Genomic DNA, 25,009 nt, shown 5'->3' with positions numbered 1-25,009 from the left:
AGTGGAGAATTTGCCCCCTGATTCCCATTGGCTTCAGTTTTACTAGGGCTGTTTGATGTCAAGGGCAGTCACTGTTTCCTCACCTCAGGAATTCAGCCCCTTTGTTCATGTTTGGACCAAGGCTGCATAATGAAGCCTGGAGCTGAGTGGTTCTTGTGGAACCCAAACTGAGCATTGGTGAGCAAGTTATTGCTGTGTAAGTGCCGCTTGATGGCATTGTCGATGACGCCTTCCATCACTTTGCTTATGATTGAGTGTAGACTGATGTTTGGTCCGGATTGGATTTGTCCTGTTTATTATGTATAGGATATACGTGGGCAATGTTCCACTTTCAGATAGAGGGCAGTGTTGTAGCTGTCCTGGAACGCTTGGCTAGAGGTGTGGCTGTTTCTGGAGCTCAAGTCTTCACTACAGCCGGGATGATGTACAGCCTTTGCTGTATCCAGTGTGCTCAGCTGATTATTGATATCACATGGAGTGAATCGAATTGACTGAAGACTGGAATCTATGATGGTGGGGACCTCAGGAGGAGGCCGGGATAAGTCATCCATTCGGCACCTCTGGCTGAAGATTGCAATTGTCCTTTGCATTCATGTGCTGGGTTCCTCCATCATTGAGCTTCGAGATGTAAATGGAGCCTCCTCTTCTGGTTAGTTGTTTGATTGTCCACCACCATTCATAACTGGATGTGGCAGGACTGCAGAGCGTTGATTTGATCCTTTGGTTGTAGAATCAATTAGCTCTGTCTCTAGCATGCTGCCTCTGCTGTTTAGCGTACATGTAGTCAGTCCTATGTTTCAGTTTCACCAGGTTCTCACCTCATTTTTAGATATACCTGGTGCTGCTGCTGACATGCTCCTTTTTAAATCAGGGTTGATGCCCTGGCTTAATGGTAATGGTAGAGTGAGGAATATGCTGGGCCATGAGATTACAGATTGTGGTGGAATGCAATTCTGCTGCTGCTCATTTCCCAGAGTGCCTCATGGATGCCCAGTTTAGAGCTGCTAGGTCTGTTCTATCTAGCATGGTCGTAGTGCCACACAACATGATGGAGGGTGTCCTCAGGGTGAAGACAGAACTTTGTCTCCACAAGGACTGTGTGGTGAGCATTCCTACCAAAACAGTCTTAGACAAAAACATTTGCAACAGATTGATGTGGATGAGTTCAAACAGGTTTTTCCTTCAAGTTGATTCTCTCCCCCTCTACCACAGATCTAGACTGGCAGGTATGTCCGTCAGGATTTAGCCAGCTTGGTAAGTAGTGGTGTTACCGAGCCACTCTTGGTGATGGACGGTGAAGTCCCCCACCCAGTGTTCATTCTCTGCCCTTGCTGCCCTCCGTGTTTTTTCAAAAGTGGTGTTCGATGTACTAATGCATCAGCTGAGGGAAGACAGCTGGCAGTTTCCTTGCCCATGTTTGGCCTGATACTATGAGACCTTATGGGATTTGGAGTCAATGTTGAGGCCTCCCAGGGCCACTCACTCCTGACTATATACCGTTGTGCCGCCACCTCTAGTGGGTCTTTTGTTCAGGTGGGACAGGCAATACCCAGGGATGATGGTGGAGGCACCTGGGACCTTGGCTGTAAGCTATGATTTGGTGAATATGACTGTCAGGCTGTTTTTTGACTAGTTTATGGTACAGCTCTCATTTTTGGCACAAGTATGTTAGTGATGAGGATTATGACTATTAAAAGACTGTTTGATCATGGAGGCCATGTAGCCAAGTCCAATCGCCTGCTATTCCAACGTCTACTTGCAGCTTATAGATAGCAAACAGAAATAGAACTCTAGTCGACTTTCTCCTCCCTAACTTGGGATGCTGAGACCATTGCACAAAATGTAGAAGAGCCACGAGTGAAAATAAATATTCAACAGGCATTAGGAGCAGAAAATTCAGTAGACCTGGATGGTATGCAACCAGATTACTGGGGAAGACATAATGCAGTCACTACATGTAATATTTTTTTAAATCTCTGGAAACTGGAATTATGCCAAAGAACATTGAGGGTGGCAAATATTGCACACTGTTCAAAAAAAAGGTAAAGGATAATTCTGGAATTATAGGCCAATTTGTCCTGTTTCAGATGTGGGTAAACGACTAGGGAATTTTAACCTTGCCAAGTTGGGTGAATTTCTGTGCCGGTGACAAGTTAAAACACTAGAAACTGCCAGCGTATCTGGATGTTGGCAGAAACCTGTGACTTCTGCCTTTGACCCGAGTGCATTCTTCAGAGCATGGGAAGCCCCCGTGGGACAAACGGACTGAGACCTAACTATGTAAAATTGTAATTAACTTTAGATTAACCAAGAATTCGGACTTTAACTTTGTGTGCAAGCATTTGCCAAGCTTCCCGGAACTTGCCTGGTAAAACAAGCGAGAAGACAGCAGGGATTGTTGGAGCTGAGCAATTGACAGACAAGAAAGGCTTTAAATACTGAGATATGACAGCTGCTGTTTCCTTGCCAAAATGAAAGGCTTTTGCTCACAGGGTGTTCTGAGAGTGTGCTTTAAGTGCTTTGGAGATGATTTCGAATACTTTTGGAGGTCATTTCTGCTACCTTGGTGTTTTGCCTTTGATTTGCACTTCCCAACCTTCAGATCAGCATGGGAGCCACTTATGCAGCCCTACCTGGAACTTATGATGAGGAACAAGAGGGGCAGAACAAGCAACACCACCAGCGACAGCATCAGCCTTCTCCTCAACCACTCCACAGGACAGAGGGGAAGAGCATAGAGCTCCAGCTTGCGGGAGACGATAGCCCCAGCACAGGGTATATAGGCAGAAAGTTAGTTTTCTGGACATGATTGAGCACCAGTGCCTCATGAGGCTCAAACTTTCCTATCAGGTGGTAGCTGATGTTTTCAGCCTTTTGAAGACAACCTCCTTTAACTGGACCAAGTGGGCACACATTGCCAGTGTCAAGTCAAGGTTACCACAGCCCTTGATTTCTTTGCCTCCAGCTCCCTCCAGGGATCCGTTGGTGACATTTGTTGAATATCACAATCTGCTGCCCACAATTGCATCTTCCAGGTGATGGATGCCATGTTTGCCAGGTCTTTCACTTACGTGCACTTAGTAAAGGATGTGGCTAGTCAGAATGAGAGGCTCCTTGGAATTGTTGCTCTCTTTGGATTCCCACAGGTTCAAGGAGTCATAGATTGCACACATGTGCCAATTAGGAAGGAGGCATTGCTAGATCTGGTGCTGGGGAAGGAGGTGGACCAAGTGTTTGTGGATGAACAACTGGGTAAAAGTGATCATTGTATCATAAGTTTTAGATTAGTAATAGAGAAGAGCAAGGAACAATCTAAAGTAGAGCTTCTAAATTGGAAGAGGGTTAACTTCAATGCAGTACGAGGGAATCTAGACAGGATAAAATGGAATCACAGATTGACAGGAAAAACTGTAATGGAACAATGGGTTATCTTTAACGAGGAGATGTTTCAGTTCCAGGCTAGCTACATTCCAACAAGGATGAAAGGTAGGGGAACCAAAGCCAGAGCTCCTTGGATGACGAGGGAGGTAGAGATTATGATGAAACAAAAAAGAGAGGGTGTATGATGCATGTCAGGTGAATTCTTCAAGCGAGAACCAGGCCAAATACAAAACGTTTTGAGAGGAAGTGAAGAGGAAAATATGACTGGCAAAGAGAGAATATGAGAATAGACTGGCAATTAACATATAGGGAACCCAAAAATATCTTCCACTGGCATGTAATAGTTAATGGGTGGAGTGGGGCCTATTGGGGACAAAGAGGGTGATATATGATTAGAGGCGCAGGGCAAAACTAGGATTTTTTAAAATTCATTTCATGGGATGTGGGTGTCATTGGCAAGGCCAACATTTGTTGTCATCCCTATTTGCCCTCGAGAAGGTGGTGGTGAGCTGCCTTCTTGAACTGCTGCAGTCTATCTGGGGTGGGTACACCCACAGAACTCTTAGGGAGGGAGTTCCAGGATTTTAATCTTGCGAGAGTGAAGGAACAGCAATTTTCCAAGACAGGATGCTGTGAGGTTTGGAGGGGAGCTTGCAGATGGTGGTGTTCCATGCCTACTGCCTTTTTCCTTCTAGGTGGAAGAGGTCATGGGTTTGGAAGATGCTGCAAAGGAGGCATGGTGAGTTGCTGCAGTGCATCTTGTATATAGTACACACTGCTGCCACTGTGCATCAGTGGTGGAGGGAATGAATGTTGACGGTGGTGGATGGGATGCCGATCAAGCGGGTTGCTTTGTCTTGGATGGTGTCAAGCTTCCTGAGTGTTGTTGGAGCCGCACTCATCCAGGCAAGTGGAGAGTATTCCATTACCCTCCTGACTTGTACCTTGTAGATAGTGGGCAGGCTTTGGGAGTCAAGAGGTGGGTTACTCTCTGCAGAATTCCCAGCCTCAGTATTTATGTGACTGCTCCAGTTCAATTTCTGGTCAATGGTAACCCCCAGGATGTAGATAGTGGGGGATTCAGTGATGGTAATGCCATTGAATGTCATGGGGAGATGGTTAGATACTCTCTTGTTGGAGATATTTATTGCCTGGCATTGTGTGGCGCATACCACGAATGTTACTTGTCACTTATCAGCCCAAGCCTGAATGTTGTCCAGGCCTAGCTGCATGCAGGCACAGACTACTTCAGTATCTGAGGAGTTGTGAATCGTACTGAACATCATACTATCATCAGAGAGCATCTCCACTTCTGACCTTATGATGGAAGGAAGGTCATTGATGAAGCAACTGAAGATGGTTGGGTCTAGGATACAACCCTGAGGAACTCCTGCAGCAATGTCCTGGAACTGAGATGATTGACCTCCAACAACTACAGCCATTTTCCTTTGTGCTAGGTATGAGTCCAACCTGGGGAGAGTTTTCCCCCGATTCCCGGTAACCTCAGTTTTGCTAGGGCTCCTTGATGCCACACTCAGTCAAATGCTGGCTTGATATCCAGGGCAATCACTCTCACCTCACCTCTTGAGTTCAGCTTTTTTGCCCATGTTTGGACCAAGGCTGTAATGAGGTCAGGAGCCAAATACTTAATGAGTACTTTGTAACAGTGTTTACTAAGGAAGAGAATGCTGACAAAATATCAGTAGAAGTGGAGATGGTCGAGTTAATGGATGGGGTGAAAATTGATAGGTGGGATATACTGGAAAGGCTGGCTATGCTTAGAGTGGATAAGTCACCTGGTCTGGATGGCATGGATCCCAGGTTGCTCAAGGAAATGGGAGTGGAGATAGCTGAAGGGCTTGCCATAATCTTCCAATCTTCCCTAGATATGCGGGAGGTGCCAGAGGATTGGAGTGGCAAATGTGACACCCTTTCTCAAGGAAGGATGCAAGAACAGTCCTAGTAATTACAGGTTGCTCAGTTTAACATCAATGGTGAATAAGATTTTAGAAACAATAATCCGGGAAAAATCAACAGTCACTTGGAAAAGTTTGAGTTAACTAAGGATATGGATTAGTAAATCCATATTAGGATTAGTAAAAGACAGATCGTGCTTGACGAATTAATTGAATTTTTTGATGAAGTAACAGAGAAGGTTGATGAAGGGAAAGCAATGGATGTTGTTTATGTGGATTTTACAAAAACATTGAACAAAGCATTACATAAAAGGCTGGTTAACAAAATTGAGGCTCATGAATAGCAGGGTCAGTGTCAGCTTGGATAAAAAACTGGCTTAAGGACAGAAAACAGCAAGTCATGGTAAATGGTTGTTTTTCAGACTGGAGGGTGGTACCAAGCTACAATGGTAGGACCTCTACATATGTATAAAATACAGAGTAAAATTTCAAAATTTGCCATTGATACCAAACATGGAGGTGTGGCAGACAGTGAGGATGATGCCAATTGATGCAATAGGACATGGATAGGCAGAATGGGCAGACAAGTGGCAGATAGAATTTAATACAGAGAAATGTGAGGTGATGCATTTTGGCAGAAGGGATAAGGACAGGCAATATAAACTAAATGGTACAGTTCTAAAGAATGTACATGGCCAGGGGGTTCATGTGCATACATCTTTGGAGGTGGCAGGATATATTGAGAGAGTAGTTCGCAAAGCATATTGGATCTTGGGCTTCATAAATAGAGATACTGAACACAAAAGCAGGGAAGTTATGCTGAACCTTTATAACGCTCTGGTTAGGCCACAAATAGGTTATTGCGTCCAGTTCGGGTCCTCACACTTTAGGAAGGATGTGAGGGTGCAGAGGAGATCTACCAGAATGGTTCCAGGGATGAAGGAATTTAGCTACAAGGTTAGGTTGGAGAAACTGGGGCTGTTCTCCTTGAAGCAAAGAAGATTGAAGGGAGATTTGATAGAGGTGTACAATATTATGGCAGGCTTAGATAACGTAGATAAAGAAAAGCTGATGGTACAAGGACTAGGGAACACAGATTTAAGGTTTTGGGCAAGAGATACAGGGGGGAATGTGAGCGAGAACCTTTTTACACAGCGAGTGGTATTGACTTGGAACTTGCTGCCTACGAGGATGGTGGAAGTGCAGACGATGAATGCTTTCAAAAGGAAATTGCTTGGGCACTTGAGGGAAATAAACTTGCAGAGCTATGGGTATAGAGTGGGAGAATGAGACTGACTGGATTGCTCTACAAAGAGCCGGCATGGACTCAATGGGCCAAACGGCCTCATTCTGTGCTGTAATGTCTTTATGACAATATGAACTATTTGAAGCAGAGGAAGATACAGGGTTATGTAAAAAGAACAAGCCAGTGGATTAGTTTTGGATTGCCCTTGCATTAAATAAATACAGACCTAATGTACCAAATGAGATTGTTCTGTGGTGTAAACTTCATAGTTCTTTAATTTAGGTAAAGGGAACACTTTGCACAAATCGTTATTGATACAGAGAACTATTTCAAAGAGAATTGATTAAGAATTGAGAAAGAAGAATCTAAAAGGATATTGAGAAATAGAGAGAGTACCAGTTGAAGAGCTGAAACATGTACAGGTACAATTGGCTGAACAACCTCATTCTGTGTTGTGATTTCAATGATTCTGTGTAGCAGGAGATAAAAATAACCACCATGTGGTGCTGTATAATTCTTGTATCTATTATGAATACTGGTTATCAACATTAAGCAAGGAAGTTATAAGGACAGAATTTTAAGTAAAATGTATTCTCCAGTTAAGTTACTAAATTAAATCATATTAGTTGATTCATGCTCCACCGATACCTTCGCCCTTGATGCTAGCGTAAATTTCTGAGTGATGATGTCTTCAGGAGTGTTGCAGTTGACCATCGCTTAGGGAGGGGAAAATTAGTCAGGGTTCCATTCCTGCTGACTTTCCAAACAGCTCTGCTGGAAATGTGTGCCTGTGCATGTACACAATGGGTTCAGTTGTAGTGTCCCCGACAATGTTAAATAACTTGCTTATGGTCATGATCTGCACTCACACAGCAAGAATGACCACTTGGGTAAGGTGTTTGAGGGGTTCCCAATGTGTGTGGAACTGTATTCCTGCCAAGGAATCAAAGTTTTCAGGAGAGGAGAGGAGGGGATTAAATTGGCAGAAAGTCGAGAGAGGAAATGAGGGTTATTCGTGTGCCAACCTTCTCACATAGTCCACTGTCTCAAAACAAGCTCTCCCATCTCCGTTGCTGATGCTGTCTTGAAGAAATTTGAGTCCTTCTTGCATTCCAGACATTTATTTTCTCTTCAGTAACTCTGAAATCTCTATATAGCTTTAATCCAACCAAGACTTGAATGCTGTTCCATATTTGGGAAAGGTCTTCTAGCACTTGACTCACAATCATGAACTTCTGAAAGGTGATTATTCTCTCATCTCTAGCATCTAATATTGCTACATCACAACCTTTCTTGCATTTCTTTATTTTAAGAATACTATGAACATTGCTTTACTGAACTTTCCAACAATCCTTCTCTAAGCTCCTTAGTATGGCATTTTGCTCGCTCTTCTTCCTCCTTATTGTATTAAAATCTAGAGTTGTTGCAATGTTTTCTACTGTAATAATTCTTAGTTTTTCAAAATTGTGGCATATCTTAGTTTCCGTTCTTTTGTTATTACCTTTAGTTAGATCTAATAATTGAAACCTGAATCAACTGGTGTTGATGCCCTGATCAAAAATATCCATCATCTATTAGCCTTTGTCATTGCAGCTACCTTATTTCAGGATCTGTGTCTTACTGTCTTGTTGCAGGTCTTTCTACAGACATGCCTGCAAATAGTATTGAGGTTGTTTCCTGAGTAAAAGGTTTCCTGTGATGCATAAATTATATTTTGAACTTGATAGTGAATGTTTAAAATGCTAAAATTGGACATTGGGATCACACTGTATTCCACACAGGGCAACCTTAGAGAATGGTTCAACAAAGAGATGCTAAAGATCAAATGAAGAATTGCTTATGAATCACCAGTTTTCCCCAGAAGAAAACTTGTCCAGAATTTAGTTTTGATCATTGGCCTAAATACAGATGAGAAAGTTAATTTGACTCCTCTTAGTTTATCTGTCTAGAAAGATTCCGACAGTGCCCCTCCTGCCACACCCTCAGCAAGCCCCCACGCATCATGGCATCCAATTGCTTCTCAGTATTTTTACTTCTAATACTCTACCTGGAATGATCACTTTTTGCACAAAGAGCTTCCTGATTTAATCCTAGATTTGCCTTTAACTGGTTTGCACCCGTAGCCCTTGACCTGCTTCTCTGAACTGCGGATTCTGTATTTACTGAAAAGAATGTTTTGAAAAAATGAGTCCTCTTGAACTCCCAATCTGCTCTAACTTGTCTTAAAATTCTAAGAAATCAATCATGAGCAATGTTCCCTCTAAGATGCGCCATGCATAGCCACAGAGCAATCTGGAATGTACTGCACATTGAAATAAATTGGCCACTCACAACTTCATCAGTTCATGGGACGAGGTTTCCAACGTAGTGTCAATTATGACTTTTAAAATGTAAACTGCTCATGGACAAAATAATTAGTGCTCAGATAAGTTTGTAGTCCACCCAGTACGAAGAAAATTTAGAGGAAACATTGGTTACGAGTCATTGAAGTCCCATCCAGCACTTGAGTACAAGTCCTCTGACGAAAGCAAAGAAAGCTGGAGAAATTCAAAAGAATGGCAAATTTAGTAATACCACAGCCCGAGTCTGATCTAGGTTTGCGTTTGAGTGACTGCTAAATTTGTCAGTGCCATTTTATGGGTGAATATGCTAATGAGTGACCTACTACCTGTCTCGGAACCCCTTGGAACAATTTGTCAGGGCTGAGTGGAGCAGGCACTTGGGCTGCTCCCCTCAGGTTTTCAGGACTTTGCTGAGGTCTAATCAGTGATCAGCAACAAACGTGTACGTTTTTTAAAAACTTACTTTTAATGTGGAGCCAGGAGGAGACTACTGTGGGCCTGCAGTGGCCCATGATTAGCCCCTCCAGTTCTCATCCCCTGCCCTCACTCCCCAAACCCTCCTCCCCCTGGATTTCTGGAGGGCAGTTGCTTTACCATCTGGTCACATGGTTAAGCTACTTCTGGAGGCATGACAGGTACTAAAGCTTGCCCCAATTATTACAATGAAGCCCAGAGTCAATTTCTGTTGAACAGGCTTGTCAAGATTCCTGGTTCAGGGATGTGCTGCTGCAAACAGGCCATAATTAGTGTAATTTCCAAAGTGTCAAGATAGGCTGCCATTGTTAGGACATAAACCAGCATCTCATTAAAGAGTACTTCAGTCACAGTTTCAGTTGTAATTATTGCCATAATCATGACAGTAGGAATACCTTCTAGTGTGTGGAGCTTCTTTTTGAAAGATATTCAGCTTGCTGCCCCAACTCAAATATCAACCTCACTGGGCACTAGCTTCCATTAGTACTGTTAGCAAACAGCTGTGCTGATTGAGTGATTATCCATTGTAAGTTTCAGGTAGATGTTACCTGAATAGGGGTGAGACAGAGGATACCCAACCCATCTCACCTTCGATTCTTGACCAAGAAAGACCTTCAAGACCTTCAAGTTCTGTGATCAAGTCAGATAATTTATTAGGCTTAACTAAGATATACAGAGTTAATACTTAACAACGGCAATAGGTATGCAGCAACACTCAGCATCGGCTCTTGTTTCTGAGCTCGCTGGGGCACGGACTTCTCTCCTCCTTCTCTTGCTGTGTTCTGTCTTCGCCTTCTAAGTGTGCCAATAATGTTCTGTTGACCTGCCCTCTAAGTGTGCCGATGATGTCCCGTAATCGCCTTTTATCCTCCTTAGGGTGTGAGGATCTTACCATATTAGGTTATGAATTGTTCAAGTATCCTAATTGGTCCAGGTTGACATCATTCTTAGACCCTACTTAGTTAATGGTTCAATCTGCACACTTTACAGATGTTTCCAGTTTCTTTCTATTTTAGCAAGGATTCTAAAGGTCGTCATCTTGCTAATGCCAACCATTTTTGCAATACTGCAGTTTCACATTTATCTCATCTCGCGCCTTGCAAGGAGTGCTGAGGTTTTCAACCCATCTCTCCCATAGTTCTTACACAAAGGTTTAAACAGAGTATAGCCTTGAAAAACCATTTCATAATAAAGCAAGCATTAGCTCAAACAGACTTGAATATATTAGCGTGCAGAGCATATAATTAGTCCTATTAGTTTAGCTGTCCTTATTTTTCACAAATGTAAAATATGTCATGGTCCATAGCCCCCACAATGCGGGCTCCCCTCCAGTCGCATGTCTTCCCCTTTCCATTTTGGGCTACATGCAGTCCCACACACAAATTTCTCAACATGACATTTTGACATATTTCAGTGAAGATGACCATCATGCTTTGCAATCAAGCCTTGACATTACAGTTCTTGCCTAAAAGATATTGCAAAGTTATTCATAAAAGTAAGCCATGAAAATGCTCTAAACTTTATACCATTTCCAAAAAGCTTTTCTTTCTCTTCTGTAAACACAGACTTTGCTTCCCACTCAACAGTATTGACAGAGATTCACACCCTGCCTCCTGTAAGGACTCCATTCCATTCTTCCAGTTTCTCTGTCTCTGACGCATCTGCTCTGATGATGCTACCTTCCACGACAGTGCTTCCGATATGCCTTCCTTTTTCCTCAACCAAGGATTCCTCCCCACTGTAGTTGACAGTGCCCTCAACCATGTCCAGCCCATTTCCCGCACCTCTACCCTCACCCCTTCCCCTCCCTCCCAGAACCGCGACAGGGTTCCCTTTCTCCTCACTTTCCACCCCACCAGCCTCCAGATCCAAAGGATCATCCTCCGCCACTTCCGCCACATCCAGCGTGATGCCACTACCAAATGCATCTTCCCCTCCCTTCCCCTGTCAGCATTCCGAAGGGATCGTTCCCTCTGCGACATCCTCGTCCACTCCTCCATTACCCCCACCACCTCGTCCCCTTCCCACGGCACCTTCCACTGCAATCGCAGGAGGTGTAATACCTGTCCATTTACCTCCTCTCTCCTCACCATTCCAGACCCCAAACACTTTAATAAAAGCAAAATACTGCGGATGCTGGAAATCTGAAATAAAAACAGGAAATGCTGGAAATACTGTGCAGGTCTGGCAGCATCTGTGAAGAGAGAAGCAGAGTCAACATTTCAGGTCAGTGATCCTTCTTCAGAACACTCCGTTCAGGTGAAGCAGCGATTTACTTGTACTTTTAATTTAGTATACTGTATTCGCTGCTCACAATCAGGTCTCCTTTACATTGGGGGGAGACTAAACGCAGATTGGGTGACCGCTTTGCAGAACACCCCCGCTCAGTCCGTAAGCATGTCCCCGAGCTTCCAGTTGCTGGCCATTTCAACACCACCTCCCCCCCCCCCCCCCCCCCCCACACACTGCTCTCATGCTCACATCTCTGTCCTGGGATTGCTGCAATGTTCCAATGAACATCAATGCAAGCTCAAGGAACAGCACCTCACTTACCGATTAGGCACACTACAGCCTGCCGGGCTGAACATTGAGTTCAATAATTTCAGAGCATGACTGGTCCCCCTTTTTTTTGCTTAGTTATTTTTTCTTTTTTTCTTTTTCCTTTTTTATCTGGTTATTTTATTTTAGGTTTTTCAGTTTGTTTCCACTATGTTTACCCACTGTTTTGGTTTAAAACATTTTTTTTTTATGTTTGTGCTTGGAGTGCTCCGTGCTTTACAGTCATTCATACCCTATCTGTACTAACACTTTGTCTTTCAGCACACCATTAATATACCGTTCGCCTTTGCTCCATGACCTTCTGGTCAGTTATTCTCTGTGACCTTGTCCTATCAACACCTTCATCTTTGTTATCTCTTGCCCCATTCCCACTTTACTTGCTTAAAACCTTTTACATTTCTAATATTTGCCAGTTCTGAAGAAGGGTCTCATCAGAGACGTTAACTCTGCTTCTCTCTCCACAGATGCTGCCAGACCTGCTGAGTATTTCCAGCATTTCTTGTTTTTATTTCAGATTTCCAGCATCTGCAGTATTTCGCTTTTATTGACATAGATTCAGTTCTTTGTCACAGGGATAGCAGGTAGAACATGCTGTCCGGCAGTGGTGACCATGGCTTTGAACAAACCATCCTTGTCTTGTTAGACTAGAATCAAACCCATATGATCGGTATGTTTCAGTTGACGCAGATGGTTATTATGTTATACGTTTTGTACAGGAACTCAAAATGGAGAGAATCAGAAAGGGGAGAAGGTCATATTTCTGTCCATCCAGGTCTGTTACGTTTTTTTTGTTGAACCCATGAAACTTCAACATCAGACCTTTTTGAGAGTTCTGCCTCAAGCAGGATTCATTCTAGATTAGGTGGATTTACTTTTATACATTTTTTCAGACCTTACTCTTCTTCACCCTCCAGCCCACCTACATTGACAATAAGGCTGGGAGAACAAAGGTCTGTTTTAATATGGCTCGACTCAGGATTGGCAAATTATAGAAAATAAGAACATAAGAGCATAAGAACTTGGAGCAGGAGTTAGCCCTGCTGATAAAACATGACCATCAGGTCCACTCAGCAGCAGGTCTTGTTCCAGCAGGCTGCAAATATCTGCCACCACCTAACACAAGACCCTGAAACTCTTCAGATACTGGTTTTCTGACATGTTGAGGAAGCTTATCCTTTACCTGTATAAACTGTGTGCTGGGTATGGCCTGCTGCGAACACCACCTCTCTGCTGATCCCTTCTTTCCTGTGGAACTGTAGGTCTATGAGCAGTAGGCTGTTGCTGGTGCTGCTGGTATAGTTCCTATTGCTCCTGCTGGTGCTTGTACTAGTTATCTTGATCCTCATGTTCAAAGTAACATAAGTGGCACCCATGCTGATCTGATAGATCAGGGCTCCAAAGTGCAGATCAGATGTACAAACCTTCAAGTTATGTTGAACATAGTCTCAGAATAAGGGGTAGGCCATTTAAGACTGAGATGAGGAAGAATTTCTTCACTCAGAGGGTGGGGAAACTGTGGAATCCGTTCCCCCAAAAGGCTGTGGAAGCTCAATAGTTGAGCATGTTCAAGACAGAAATCGATAGATAGCAAGTCATCAAAGCATCCTCCAAAGTTATCAAAATGATTTATTTATTTTGTCATGTAGGCCCCCACCTGCCAAGAATTAGGCATATTAATTTCACCACATGGACATTAAATTTTAAATTGTTGCTGGGAAGAAGAGAATGCCTATTACAAGGGCTGCCAGACTGGCTGTAAAGACATTTTTGCATATTGACAGACAGTACTTGAAAGGACAAAGGGGCTATTCCCTGCTCCAACTTAACCCACAATCGACCTTTGATCACCAGGTATTGTGTGTAGAGAAGACATTCCAAGGTCTGCTAGGATAAGACAATCCACAAGGGCCAGGACTGATTAGGCTAGCTCGTCACATGACTAACTGGCTGTTCTAGGATTTTTTGAACTCGCCACAGAGAATTTGAACTCAGAAAGCTGTTTACTCCTGGACTGATAAGACCTCTCATAGCTGGCTCGCCTATCTCTTTCACATGGAACTGAAACCCACTGAAGATTCATGAACCCCAAGAGGGAAAAGTCTGCTACAGTGAACGAGGTTTAAGAAGAATACTGGGCCCCAACGAAAAGCAAGATCAACTTCCAAAAGGATTCTACAGCGAGCTGGAAGCACAGTAACAAAAAAAACCCTCCTCAGGGATTGCCTCAAACTTTTCCACTTTATCTTTTTTTCTGCTTCTATTTACATGTGCGTATCTCATATGCATGCTAGAGTGGGGTGCGGCGTGTATCCGTAGGGGTTAACCGAATTAGAGTTTGTAGTTTAAGTTTAATAAAATTTCACCTTTCTTCTTTAAACCTAAGAAAGCCTGTTTGTGCTTATTTCTTTGCCTTATAGTTGGAAAGCGGTGAACAGGGATTCACCAAGGGGGAGCTCAAAACACAGTGTGTTGAAAAATAAAACCCTTTTTACAGAAAGACCAGGTGCAAGCTGAGAGGGACCCCTAGACACCTTTCTCACCTGGTCGTAACAATTTATTTATGTAAATGGACACCTAACGAATTTCAAATAGGACACAGGACCAACGCAGCAAACTACGTAGGCATGAGGGGTGCAGTGGCTAAGGTAGATCGGGAAACTACATTAAAAGCTATGATGGTAAGCAAGCAATGGCTAGCAGCATCGAGGATCATAGGAGTAGGAACTTGGGGGCAGGAGTAGGCCATTCAGCTCGTCGAGCCTGCACCATCAGTTAGATCACGGCTGATCATCTACCTCGACGCCACTTTCCCATGCTATCCCCATATCCCTTGATGTCATTAGTATCCAGATATCTATCAGCTTTGTTCAGATTTCAGACCTTAGTTTTGGACTTATATAGCATCCGTATGGCCATAAAAGAACCACTATCAGCTATTAGCATTTTCTATAATAGTCTGGGTAGAAAAGAAGTATGGCAATCATATATATGAACAAGATCTCTAAGCCTGTTCCACCCCATGCCCCCTTCACCCAAAAGAAGAATTCAAAAAATTAGATGCATGCATGGGTTCAGTTAATGAGGATTGCAATTTAGAGTCAATTAGCTAGAGCTCAGCTACAAGCAAACAATGCAGAGTAGCATGGCAGTAGATCAGGGACAACCCCCTTGCCAATGTGGGTGATCGGATATAAGCCATACAGATCTTCTCACTGATACAAATCTGTAATTGATTAATTAGTCCAGGCCTCTGGATTATTAGTCCAGTAATGTAACCACTATGCTACTGTACTTCTGTGTTTAGTAAGCATTTATTTATTTTTCAGCAGAGTTTTAATTTTATTTATACAACTTGTATCTCTCCCTCTGTTTAGGATTTTGTGTATCTTTAGTTGAAGAAGAGGGGTCACACCAGCAAATGATTATTACCGATGTAAAAGAAGGAGGTTTGGCTTCAGCTAAAGGTAACATGGTTCTTTTCTCACGCACATTTTTAGCTTTAAAACTTTGAAGTGCTTTTCATTTTGTCCGCCTGTTGCAAAGATCGTTTGGAGTTCCTTTTTAATCTAGCATGGCACAGTAACTGAATATTACTTGCATAGAATTCTTGCTTTTATATTTGGGAAAGATTGTGTAAATACAGCTTACTGATTAAACCAGTCTAAGTATATAATAGTTATTGTTTCTTCAACTGTACTAAAGATGGTTACATAAAGCCAAGTTTTCAATCTAGTATTTGTAAAGAAAATTTAGTGCTGTTTTTCAAATATGTTAAATTCTTATATTCTTAATTTGATTCCTGTCTCAAGTCCACACCAATATAGTCATTCTGGTTATCAGTCTTTTTTTTATCACTTCTATTTTGACTTCAGTCCTAGGGAAGAATATATGGCTGAGGCACTATGTGGAGGAAAAAATAAAGAGAAAGTCTTTGAATAAATTCTTATAGACAGAATTGAGAATCTTTCCTACTGAGGTTTCCACTGGATTTAGTGACGACTGATCACAAAATTCCCAGTTTGATGTTCCCCAACTTGATAAAGTCCTGGGACCTTTGCCAAAGTCAATGCACTGGTAGATGCATTGATTGTAAATTTCAAGAACATAGGAATTTACTGTTTCTTGGTGCTTGCATCCTGAAGAATTACCCAAAAAAAATCAATTTGATGCTGAGGTTTTAAAAAAAATTGAATGTTGGAAATCTGAAATAAAATAAAATGGTAGAAATGCTTAGCAGAGCTGTCAACATCTAGAAAGAGAAAAGGTCGCATAACGTTTTGGTTGAGACCAGCCAAAACAAAGGGGAGGAGATTTGTTATGCCAGCAAGCATAAACCTGAGCTCTTGTAGCTCCACTTTCACAAGGCTTACACATGAATCATCTCTTGAGCAATATACCAGAGGGTGCCTGGTGTCCATGAAATATTACTTCAGCATAACAACAACTTGCATTTCAACGGTGCCTTAACATAAAACGCCCCAAGGCATTTCACCGGAGTGTTATCGAATAAAATTTGACACATAGTAACATAAGGAGATATTAGGACCAAGCTTCGGCCCTACCTTCAAATTTCACCTTGATGGTGTCTACGATCCAACCTTACCTTCTTCGCCTCCTGTACTCCTCCAATCTAAGATGATACCAAGAGATCGCATGTCGATCAATGAATTGATTTTTGGAGAATTTTGATGCTGAATGAGCAGAAGCCGTTACTGAGATGTGAAGGAGGGAGAGTAGTAGCAGGTTAGGCACTCATGCAGGCAATCTTAATTGAGCAGATGAAGAAATCAATTAATTTTTTTATTCATTCATGAGATGCAGGTGTTGCTGGCAAGCCCAGCATTTATTGCCCCATCCTAATTGCCCACGAGAAGGTGGTGCTGAGCCATCTTCTTGAACTGCTACAGTCCATCTCACAATGTTATTAGGCAGAAAATTCCAGGATTTTGACCCAGTAACGATGAAGGAATAGCAATGTCTTTTCAAGACAGGATGGTGTGTGACTTGGAGGGGAACTTGGAGATGGTGGTGTTCTCATGCACCTGCTGTCCTTGTCCTTTTTAGGCTGGTAGAGGTGTGGTTTTGGAAGGTGTTGTTGATGAAGCCTTGATGAGTTGCTGCAGTGCATCTTGTATATGGTTCGCACTGCAGACACGGTTTGCTGGTGGTGGAAGGAGTGAATGTTTAAGGTGGTGGATGGCATGCCAATCAAGTGAGCTGCTTTGTTCTGAGTAATGGTGAGCTTCTTGGGTGTTGGAGCTGCATTCATTTAGGCAAGTGGAGAGTATTCCATCACACACTTATTTGTATCTTGTAAATGGTGGAAAGGCTCCTCACACTTGGTACTGGAGTGAATCTGGAGGGGATGGGGAAGGGACAGAAAAAGGGTTTTCAAACAGCCAGTTTCTCGGAGAAGAGGGATACTGCATTGTCCTTACTTCCCACCTTCCTGATAGACTTAGAGTTGAAAAAAAGACCTACGGCATCACAATGTTGTGATGGTTGGAAGGACAGAGGTAAATTCTGAATTAGAAAGTACATTGGTGTAGGAATGGGAGGCACAGGTATTTTTTCAAAGGGCAGATGGTAAAGTCTGTGGGATTGGAAATAAGTTGGCAGATGGAAACAAAAAAGTTCTGAAAGTTAGCCATGTTAGTGATCAGGACCTCAAAGTTGGCAAGGCTATGCGAGATGCTGAGGATGATTGCAGAAGTGAACTGATATGAAAGATGAGGTTAAATGAGAACAGGAGGGAATAAGGAGAGGAAGTAAGGGGGATTTAAGGCGAAGGTTGAAGTCACCAACAATGCTTGGATGTTTGGTGCATAGGCTGAGGGGGGAGGGAGTAAAGAGCAGAGATTTAGACAAGAAAGTTATCATAGAACATGGGAGTGGGTTGATGGCAAGGACTTTGAATGAGAGGTAGGGCGGGTTGTGGTGCTCAAAAGGGAAAAGGTGCCTGAGAGGTAGGGGTAGATGATGAGATAGGGCTTGGCAATAAGAACCATATTTTAGCTGCAACAGTTAGGACACATGATGGAGCCTATATCCAAGCAAAGGTGAAGGGAAAGCAATTACTGTCCATAAACCAGGTTTCCATTAGTGCCAGAATGCCAATCGTTAATCCGCAATGGAGTTGTGAATGGGCCTTGTTTGTGAGAGGGTGAATGTTCTTGAGGGAAGATATGAAGCAGTCCAATGTCTGATGAACCAGCAGAGTTGAAAAGGGGGCAGCGAACGGTGAAAGGAGGACTGAGAGGAGGTTAGAGAGGTTAACTTCCAGGAGAGGTGCAGTGTAGGATGATTCCTGGGAACAGGAGATGAGGCAGTTCATGTTGCTACTCTGCAAGAGTTTGTGGCAGGTGGGACAATACATTTGGTGAGGATACTAAGATGTGAGAAGAGGGGGGTCTTGAGCATGAGCCAAGGGTGGTGGCTGAGGTGAGGTTAGTAGGAGACTCTTAGGGATGTGTTGCTGGAAGAAAAGGCTAGAGTGAATGGGCATATGGGGAAAACAGAGGCAACGTTGAGAAAATAGAGCAGGTATGTCATATGGCCAGTAGAGGGGATAGAGGTGCAGAGTCATGGTTGCATCAAAAATGCACAAACAAGCAGACTCAGAAGAAAGCTTAACTTGCACAGACAGGCAGCAGAGAACTTAACCAAGCAAAGAATTGATGAGAGCAATGCTGTTGATGCGGTGTACATGGACTTTCAAAAGGTATTTGATACAGTGCCACACAACAGACTTGTGTGAAAACTTGTAGCTCATGGAATAAAAGAGACAGTAGCAACATGGATATGAAATTGGCTGAGTGACAGGAAACAAAGAGTAGTGGTTAATGGATGTTTTTTGGGCTGGAGAAAAGTTTGTAATGGAGTTCCCCAGGATCAGTGTTGGGACCCTTGCTTTTCCTGATATATATTAAAGACCTAGACGTTGGTGTACAGGACACAATTTCAAAGTTTGCAGATGATACGAAACTTGGAAGCATTGTGAACTGTGAGGAGGACAGTATAGAACTTCAAAAGGACATAGACAAGTAGGTGGAATGGTCAGACAGGTGGCAGATAAAGTTCAATGCAGATAAATGCGAGGTGATTCATTTTGGTAGGAAGAACATGGAGAGACAATATAAAATAAAGGGAACAATTCTAAAGGGGATGCAGGAGCAGAGGGACCTAGGTGCATCTGTGCATAAGTCATTGAAACTGGCAGGACAGGTTGAGAGAACGGTTCATAAAGCATATAGTATCCTGAGCTTTATTAATAGGGGCATAGAATACAAGAGCAAGGAAGTTATGTTGAACTTGTATAAGTCACTAGTTCCTCCTCAGCTGGAGTATTGCGTCCAATTCTAGGCACCGCACGTGAAGAAAGACTTGAGGACATTGGAGAGAGTACAGAAGACATTCACAAAAATGGTTCCAGGGATGGGGAATTTCAGTTAAGAAGATAGATTGGAGAAGTTAGGACTGTTTTCCCTGGAGAAGAGAAGGCTGAGAGTTAATTTGATAGAGGTATTCAAAATCATGAGGGTTCTGGACAGAGTAGATAGAGAGAAACTGTTCCTATGCGTGAAAGAATTGAGACCGAGAGGGGACAGATTTAAAGTATTTGGTAAGAGAAACAAAAGTGACATTAGGAAAAGCTTTTTTACACAGCGAGTGGTTAAGGTCTGGAATTCGTTGCCTGCGAACGTGGTGGAGGCAGGTTCAATTGAAGCATTCAGAAAGAAATTAGATAGTTTTATGAAAAGGAAGAATGTGCAGGGTTATGGGGAGAAGGCAGGGGAATGAAACTGAGGGAGTTGCTCTTTCAGAGAGCCAGTGCGGACATGATGGGTTGAATGACCTCCTTCTGCACAGTAACAATTCTGTGATTCTGTGAATAAGGACTTTGAAGAGTAACTAGTGCACTAGTTGAGGCCAGCCTGTCTTGACGGTCAAGCACCAAGGCTATGATAATTGGTCAGCTCCATATTAATGGCTAAATTATGGTGGATGAAAGTCTGGTAGTGTTACGACCGAGGCGGGAGCAATGCACTGTCAATTCTGTCCCAGTATTCCACAGGTCACAGCATACTTTAAAGTTTCTCCACCTAACCGGAAACCAGCCAAATTAAACACTTTATTAACCCCCAGAATAAAATACACCAAACCAGGTATCTTTAGACAACAACAAATTAGCTATTTATTAAAAAAACTAAATCTTAACATTATTAAGATAAATTTATGTCTAAAGTCCTTATAACTTATTTAACCTAAGCCTCCCCATGCACACAGACATATATTCAAAAACTAACAATGGTTAACCGTTTTTTTTTAAAAGGTGTGTCTTGGAATAAAATAAGTAGCTGGGTTGTAAGTCCTGGTAAATTACATTCCTGGTTGATGAGGTGTCCCAGAGTAGAGTAATCAGATGCCACTCGAAGTCACCAGGTGAATTTGACGCAACTGTCTTTAATAGATAGGCATAGTATTTCAGCTGCAGCAGGCATCACACAGTTCTTTCAATGAGAGGCAAAGCAACAGATCTATTTGGATTTTCAAAATGGCAGTTCTTTGGTAGTAGCTTCACTGAGAATTCCAGCAAACACAAACATTTTTCTGCTGCGATATAGACAGCTTTTTAGTGCACAGCACACTTCATTTTTCTCCAGTTCAAACTGGTTTTAGCTGTTTTTTTACATACAGTTAAAGTTTACAGTACACTATGTTACCTCTCCTGCTGTGGCCGAGGAAACAGGTGCAGCTGGCACTGTGTGCCCCCTTAGTTTTTAAAGGCACATTGTTTTTAAACAGAGTCTTAAAGGCACACTGTTTAAACAAAAAAAACTACACTTCCATGACGCCTCCGCCGTTGGTGAAATGAAAGGCCATTCTTAAAATGCATTTCATTACAATGCAAAAAATAGAAACTGAAAAAAAACTCTAAACATATTTTCACATTCATGACTCCATTTAGAGCCCTGCAATGCCCTGTTGGATAACCTTATATGTAAGGTAAGGTCTGCAAAGGAAACCTGACCAAACCCGAATGCCGGACCCGGAAGTGCAACCCGACCCGAACCTGACACACCTCGTCGGGTCCAGTTGGGGTTGGGTCGGGTAGCAGGCCTTTACCCATGTACTGATGTAAAGGCCTGCTACCTGACCCGACCCCGATGGGACCCAACGACATGGGTCGGGTTGGGTGGCACTTCCGGGTCTGGCATTTGGGCTCTGTTTGGTTTCCTTTGCAGACCTTTAACCCCATTCACTCTACTGATAATTTACAGAACTTTTCTTTGTACCATCGTCATCCATGTAACTCAACATGGTTAAATTTGTGACAAAGCATCGGTGATAACATTGTTTTCCCCCTAAATATGTACAATTTTCAAATGACAAGGCTGGAAGAACAAACTCTATCTAAATATTCTAGCATTTTGGTTTTTAAATTTTTCCACAGAAGTTGAGGGCTATGGTCAGTATATATTAGTGTTTCCTTGTAGTCTTGGCGGACATATACTTCGAAATGTTTGAGAGCTGGCAAAAGTCCTGAAGTTTCTTTTTCCACAGTGGAATACTTTTTTTTGCTGGAAATTTAGTTTTGTTGAAAAGTACTCTACTGGCTTATCCTCCTGCCTGCGATAATATTGCTTCAACGTATTGATTTAACACAACCAGTGGCTCTTCTGGCGATCAGGGTAGTCAATCAAGTAATCAACCTTACCCACTCTCTTAATCACTTTATATGGGCCGCTGAACCGTGCTTTTAATGGTTCCCCTTGTAATGGTAACAACACCAATACTTCATCCCCGGGTTGAAAATCGCAGGTGTTTGAATTTTTGTCTGCCTATTTTTTCATATTGGTGTGGGATGCTTTAAGGTGTTTCTGAGCCACACAAAAAGCTTTTTTTTAATTCATTCATGGGATGTAGGCGTCACTGGCCAGGCCAGCATTTATTGCCCATCCCTAATTGCCCTTGAGAAGGTGGTGGTGAACTGCCTTCTTGAACTGCTGCAGTCCGTTTGGGGTAGGTATACCCACAGTTCTGTTAGGAAGGGAGTTCCAGGATTTTGACCCAGCCACAGTGAAGGAACGGCGATATAGTTCCAAGTCAGGATGTTGTGTGACTTGGAGGAGAACTTGCAGGTGGTGGTGTTCCCATGTATTTGCTGCCCTTGTCCTTCTAGTTGGTAGAAGTCGCGGGTTTGGAAGGTGCTGTCCAAGGAGCCTTGGTGCATTGCTGCAGTGCATCTTGTAGATGGTACACACTGCTGCCACTGTGCGTCGGTGATGGAGGGAGTGAATGTTTGTAGATGGGGTGCCAATCAAGTGGGCTGCTTTGTCCTGGATGGTGTCGAGCTTCTTGAGTGTTGTTGGAGCTGCACCCATCCAGGCAAGTGGAGAGTATTCCATCACACTCCTGACTTGTGCCTTGTAGATGGTAAACAGGCTTTGGGGAGTCAGGAGGTGAGTTACTCGCCTCAGGATTCCTAGCCTCTGACCTGCTCTTGTCGCCACGGTATTTATATAGCTACTCCAGTTCAGTTTCTGGTCAATGGTAGCCCCTAGGATGTTGATAGTGGGGGATTCAGCGATGGCAATGCCGTTGAATGTCAAGGGGAGATGGTTAGATTCTGTCTTATTGGCCATGGTCATTGCCTGGCACTTGTGTGGCGCAAATGTTACTTGCTACTTATCAGCCCAAGCCTGGATATTGTCCAGGTCTTGCTGCATTTCTACACGGACTGCTTCAGTATCTGAGGAGTCACGAATGGTGCTGAACATTGCGCAATCATCAGCGAACATCCCCACTTCTGAGCTTATGATTGAAGAAAGGTCATTGATGAAACAACTGAAGATGGTTGGGCCTAAGACACTACCCTGAGGAACTCCTGCAGTGATGTCCTGGAGCTCAGATGATTGATCTCCAACAACCACAACCATCTTCCTTTGTGCTAGGTATGACTCCAAACAGCAGAGGGTTTTCCTCCTGATTCCCATTGACCTCAGTTTTGCTAGTGCTCCTTGATGCCATACTCGGTCAAATGCTGCCTTGATGTCAGGGGCAGTAACTCTCACCTCACCTCTTGAGTTCAGCCCTTTTGTCCATGTTTGAACTAAGGCTGTAATGAGGTCAGGAGCTGAGTGGCCCTGACGGAGCCCAAACTGAGCGTCACTGAGCAGGTTATTGCTAAGCATGTGCTGCTTGATGGCACTGTTGATGACACCTTCCATCACTTTACTGATGATTGAGAGTAGGCTGATGGGGCAGTAATTGGCCGGGTTGGACTTGTCCTGCTTCTTGTGTACAGGAAATACCTGGGCAATTTTCCACATTGCAAGGTAGATGCCAGTGTTGTAGCTGTACTGGAACAGCGTGGCTAGGGGGGTGGCAAGTTCTGGAGCACAGGTCTTCAGTACTATTTCCGGAATATTGTCAGGGCCCATAGCTTTTGCAGTATCCGGTGCCTTCAGTCGTTTCTTGATATCACGCGGAGTGAATCGAATTGGCTGAAGTATGGCATCTGTGATGCTGGGGACTTCAGGAGGAGGCCGAGATGGATCATCAACTCGGCACTTCTGGCTGAAGATTGTTGCAAATGCTTCAGCCTTATCTTTCGCTCTGATGTGCTGGGCTCTCCCATCATTGAGGATGGGGATATTTGTGGAGCCACCTCCTCCAGTTAGTTGTTTAATTGTCCACCACCATTCACGGCTGGATGTGGCAGGACTGCAGAGCTTAGATCTGATCCGTTGGTTTTGGGATCGCTTAGCTCTGTCGATCGCATGCTACTTACGCAGTTTGGCATGCAAGTAGTCCTGGTTTGTAACTTCACCAGGTTGACACCTCATTTTGAGGTATGCCTGGTGCTGCTCCTGACATGCCCTCCTGCACTCTTCATTGAACCAGGGTTGGTCTCCTGGCTTGAAGGTAATGGTAGAGTAGGGGATATGCCGGGCCTTGAGTTTACAGATTGTGGTTGAGTACAATTCTGCTGCTGCTGATGGCCCACAGCGCCTCATGGATGCCCAGTTTTGCATTGCTAGATCTATTCGAAATCTATCCCATTTAGCACGGTGATAGTGCCATACAACACGATGGATGGTATCCTCAATGTGAAGGCGGGACTTCGTCTCCACAAGGACTGTGCGGTGGTCACTCCTACCAATACTGTCATGGACAGAAGCACCTGCGGCAGGCAGATTGGTGAGGACGAGGTCAAGTATGTTTTTCCCTCGTGTTGGTTCCCCCACCACCTGCCGCAGACCCATTCTAGCAGCTATGTCCTTTAGGACTCGGCCAGCTCGGTCAGTCGTGGTGCTACCAAGCCACTCTTGGTGATGGACATTGAAGTCCCCCACCCAGAGTACATTTTGTGCCCTTGCCACCCTCAGTGCTTCCTCCAAGTGGTGTTCAACGTGGAGGAGTACTGAGTCATCAGCTGAGGGAGGGCAGTAGGTGGTAATCAGTAGGAGGTTATCTTGCCCATGTTTGACCTGATGCCATGAGACTTCATGGGGTCCGGAGTCGATATTGAGGACTCCCAGAGCAACTCCCTCCCTACTGTATGCCACTGTGCCACCACCTCTGGTGGGACTGTCCTGCCGGTGGGGCAGGACATACCCGGGGATAGTGATGGCAGTGTCTGGGACATTGTCTGTAAGGTATGATTCCGTGAGTATGACTATGTCAGGCTGTTGCTTGACTAGTCTGTGGGACAGCTCTCCCAACTTTGGCACAAGCCCCCAGATGTTAGTAAAGGAGGACTTTGCAGGGTCGACAGGGCTGGGTTTGCCATTGTTGTTTCCGGTGCCTAGGTCGATGCCGGGTGGCCCGTCCGGTTTCATTCCTTTTTATTGACTTTGTAGCGGTTAGGTACAACTGATGGCTTGCTCGGCCATTTCAGAGGGCATGTAAGAGTTAACCACATTGCTGTGGGTCTGGAGTCACATGTAGGCCAGACCAGGTAAGGACAGCAGATTTCCTTCCCTAAAGGACATTAGTGAACCAGATGGGTTTTTTCAACAATTGACAATGGTTTCATGGCCATCATTAGACTAGCTTTTAATTCCAGATTTATTAATTAATTCAAA

The 25,009-nt window shown here is 43.6% G+C and overlaps 1 protein-coding gene across 4 annotated transcripts in view; it reads left to right on the top strand.

Moving 5' to 3' along the window:
- LOC137374430 (rho guanine nucleotide exchange factor TIAM1-like) overlaps window positions 1-25,009 on the top strand; it is a 428,220-nt gene that overhangs the window by 229,164 nt on the left and 174,047 nt on the right. For all 4 annotated transcript variants that reach the window (XM_068040529.1, XM_068040530.1, XM_068040531.1 and 1 more), the window contains one exon: window positions 15,293-15,382. In XM_068040529.1, the coding sequence (XP_067896630.1) occupies window positions 15,293-15,382 (90 nt within the window). The remainder of the gene's footprint in view (window positions 1-15,292; window positions 15,383-25,009) is intronic.

The sequence above is a fragment of the Heterodontus francisci genome, chromosome 10 (assembly GCF_036365525.1).
Source record: "Heterodontus francisci isolate sHetFra1 chromosome 10, sHetFra1.hap1, whole genome shotgun sequence".
NCBI lineage: Eukaryota > Metazoa > Chordata > Chondrichthyes > Heterodontiformes > Heterodontidae > Heterodontus > Heterodontus francisci.
Note: the sequence above shows the minus strand (reverse complement) of the source record. Positions and strands in the feature narration are given on the sequence as shown.